The following is a 2,443-nucleotide window of genomic DNA, read 5'->3' on the forward strand; positions in this document are numbered from 1 at the left end:
CTGATTTGTAACTTCTCATGGCAGGAGGATGCAAGCTCTGATCAGCGCCTCTCCATCTTATCCCTGCTGCAGGACTCTTCAGACACTGATCTCACAATTAATATGTCTCTCCTGTCAACTTATAATACAGTCTTTTGGAATGTGATTTACCCAGTGGATAGCTGCTCTGTCAAATCACTCTCATGAATAAGACTCTGCCATTTCGAATCAGGTGTAACTAATGGAATGGAAAGCACAAACCAATCCCACAGAAGGTGAAGCTGATTTTACAAATGAATTGCCAGTGATTCCATCAATTGTGTTTTTTGTGATGGCTTCTTAATAAGGCAGAAAAAATAAGCCAAATTTTGTTGGATATGCATTTCCTTATGGGGACTCCTTTGCCAAGGAATTTGCTTGTTTTAGCATTCTACACCCTCACCCAAGGCTTGCTTTTTACAATGCTCTTCACAAGCTCGCTCGCTTCCACCTGCCCAAAAGGCTGCCACTGTTTGGAGCGCGGTGGACTGACAGTGGTGCAGTGCGCCTCGCGGAATTTGGAGAGCATCCCCCAGGATCTCCCCCACGACACCGTCGCCCTCTTGCTCTCCTCCAACCACATCCGCAAGATCCCCAACCAAGCCTTCAAGGACCTGCCGCGTCTCCAGGAGCTGGACCTGTCGCGGAACCACATCGAGACGGTGGACGCCGACGCATTCCAGGGCGTGGCGGACAGCCTGCGCGTGCTGGACCTCTCCAACAACCTCATCCAGAGCGTGCCCAAGGAGGCCTTCGCCCGGCTACACGCTCGCATCCGGCTGTCCAACAACCCGTGGCACTGCGAGTGCACACTGCAGGAGGTGCTACGCGAGCTCCAGCTGGACCCTGAGACGGTCAACGAGGTCAGCTGCCACACCTCCGTATTGGAGGAGCACGCTGGCAAGCCGGTCATCCAGGTGCTCGACTCTGGCATCAACTTCTGCAACTTTCACCACAAGACCACAGATGTGGCCATGTTCGTCACCATGTTCGGATGGTTCACCATGGTCATCGCCTACGTCATCTACTACGTCCGGCACAACCAGGAGGATGCTCGGAGACACCTCGAGTACCTGAAATCTCTGCCCAGTAGCTCACAGATAAGCAAAGATTTTGACACAATCAGCACAGTGTTATAGCACCTGTGTTTTCTGCTCTTCTTCCTCTGGACTTAATATATTTGGATTGTTGACTTTTCTAACATAATTTCTGGCACAGTTTATCACACAACTGCAAGCCTTAAAATCAGTAAGGGAATTGAACATTTTCTTTGACTACACCTTCAGTAAACACACACATTCTCTCGTCTTTGTCCCTGCGAATTATATTCGTCACACACTAGGACTGCCCTTTGTGTGAAATATTAAATTATGTAGGCCTGAACAGACTCAATGCAGCATTTATGGAATTTAAAATGAAAGTCCAAGAGAGGGATTATCTATGCTTTCATATGGAGCCCCGGATATGTCATGGGGAAAAAAAATAATAAGTTGTGGTCACGAAATAGTAATTCGTTCCCACAAAATAATAAGTTGTGGCCACAAAATAGCAAATCGTTCCCACAAAGTACTAATTTGTGGCCACGAAATATTAATTCGTTCCCACAAAATAGTAATTCGTTCCCACGAAATAGGTAATTTGTGGCCACGAAATTATTAGCTGCAGCCCTGCACAGACATCAGGAGGACACTTTTCAAGTAGAGCTCAGTAGCCTACTGAGCATAAAGCCAGTGTTCTGTGTGGCACGAAGGTGTCTCGTTTAACCTGGCTAGATCCTCTCGCTAACTTATTACTGCAGACCTGATCCGGGCCCAGTTCTGTTCAGATGTTCACCTTAAAACCGACTAAAAAAGTGTCTTTCATTGCCAGTGATTATCTTATTTGAAACTAGCATCATGTGTCAGAAGCTCAGCTGAGGGAATACATAAGCTGCAATAGCCTAATATTTAATGATGCTACCTTTTTGCAGTCTAGATTCTATTAACAGTAGCCCACTGTATCATGTTGCCAAGGGAACCTTTAGCCTTGATCAAAACCGTTTTAACTAAATCTGATGTTTGTTAAGTCTATAAAACTAATTATTAACCGTGATCCTTTCCAGAGCCTTGCAGTTGGTCAACAATGAAATCTATCCCGGCGTCCAAGTCGTACCTACACCGGTGCAGCGACCTGGCTCTTAATAGTCTGTGGAGATGCCTCTCGCTAATAATGAATCCCTCCAATGCCAGGCTTTTCTAAATGTCTTTGTATTTCATTCCCAGCCTAAAATAACACTCTACCATTCTATCCCTGTCCATTGTGTGACAGCGACTGTTCCTGTTTGAGGAGTTGCGCTTGATTTGCTCATCTAGCTGTCCAGTGCACAGCCTATAGGCCTACCTATTTCGTGGCCACAAATTACCTATTTCGTGGGAATGAATTAATA

The 2,443-nt window shown here is 46.1% G+C and overlaps 1 protein-coding gene across 1 annotated transcript; it reads left to right on the forward strand.

The window, feature by feature from the left end:
- Positions 1-368: 368 nt before the first annotated feature.
- lrrc3 (leucine rich repeat containing 3) lies at positions 369-1,157 on the forward strand. Its single transcript, XM_042066908.1, has one exon. It carries the CDS (start codon positions 369-371, stop codon positions 1,155-1,157), a length of 789 nt encoding a protein of 262 aa, XP_041922842.1.
- Positions 1,158-2,443: the final 1,286 nt, after the last annotated feature.

Source organism: Alosa sapidissima, chromosome 2 (assembly GCF_018492685.1).
Source record: "Alosa sapidissima isolate fAloSap1 chromosome 2, fAloSap1.pri, whole genome shotgun sequence".
Lineage (NCBI taxonomy): Eukaryota > Metazoa > Chordata > Actinopteri > Clupeiformes > Clupeidae > Alosa > Alosa sapidissima.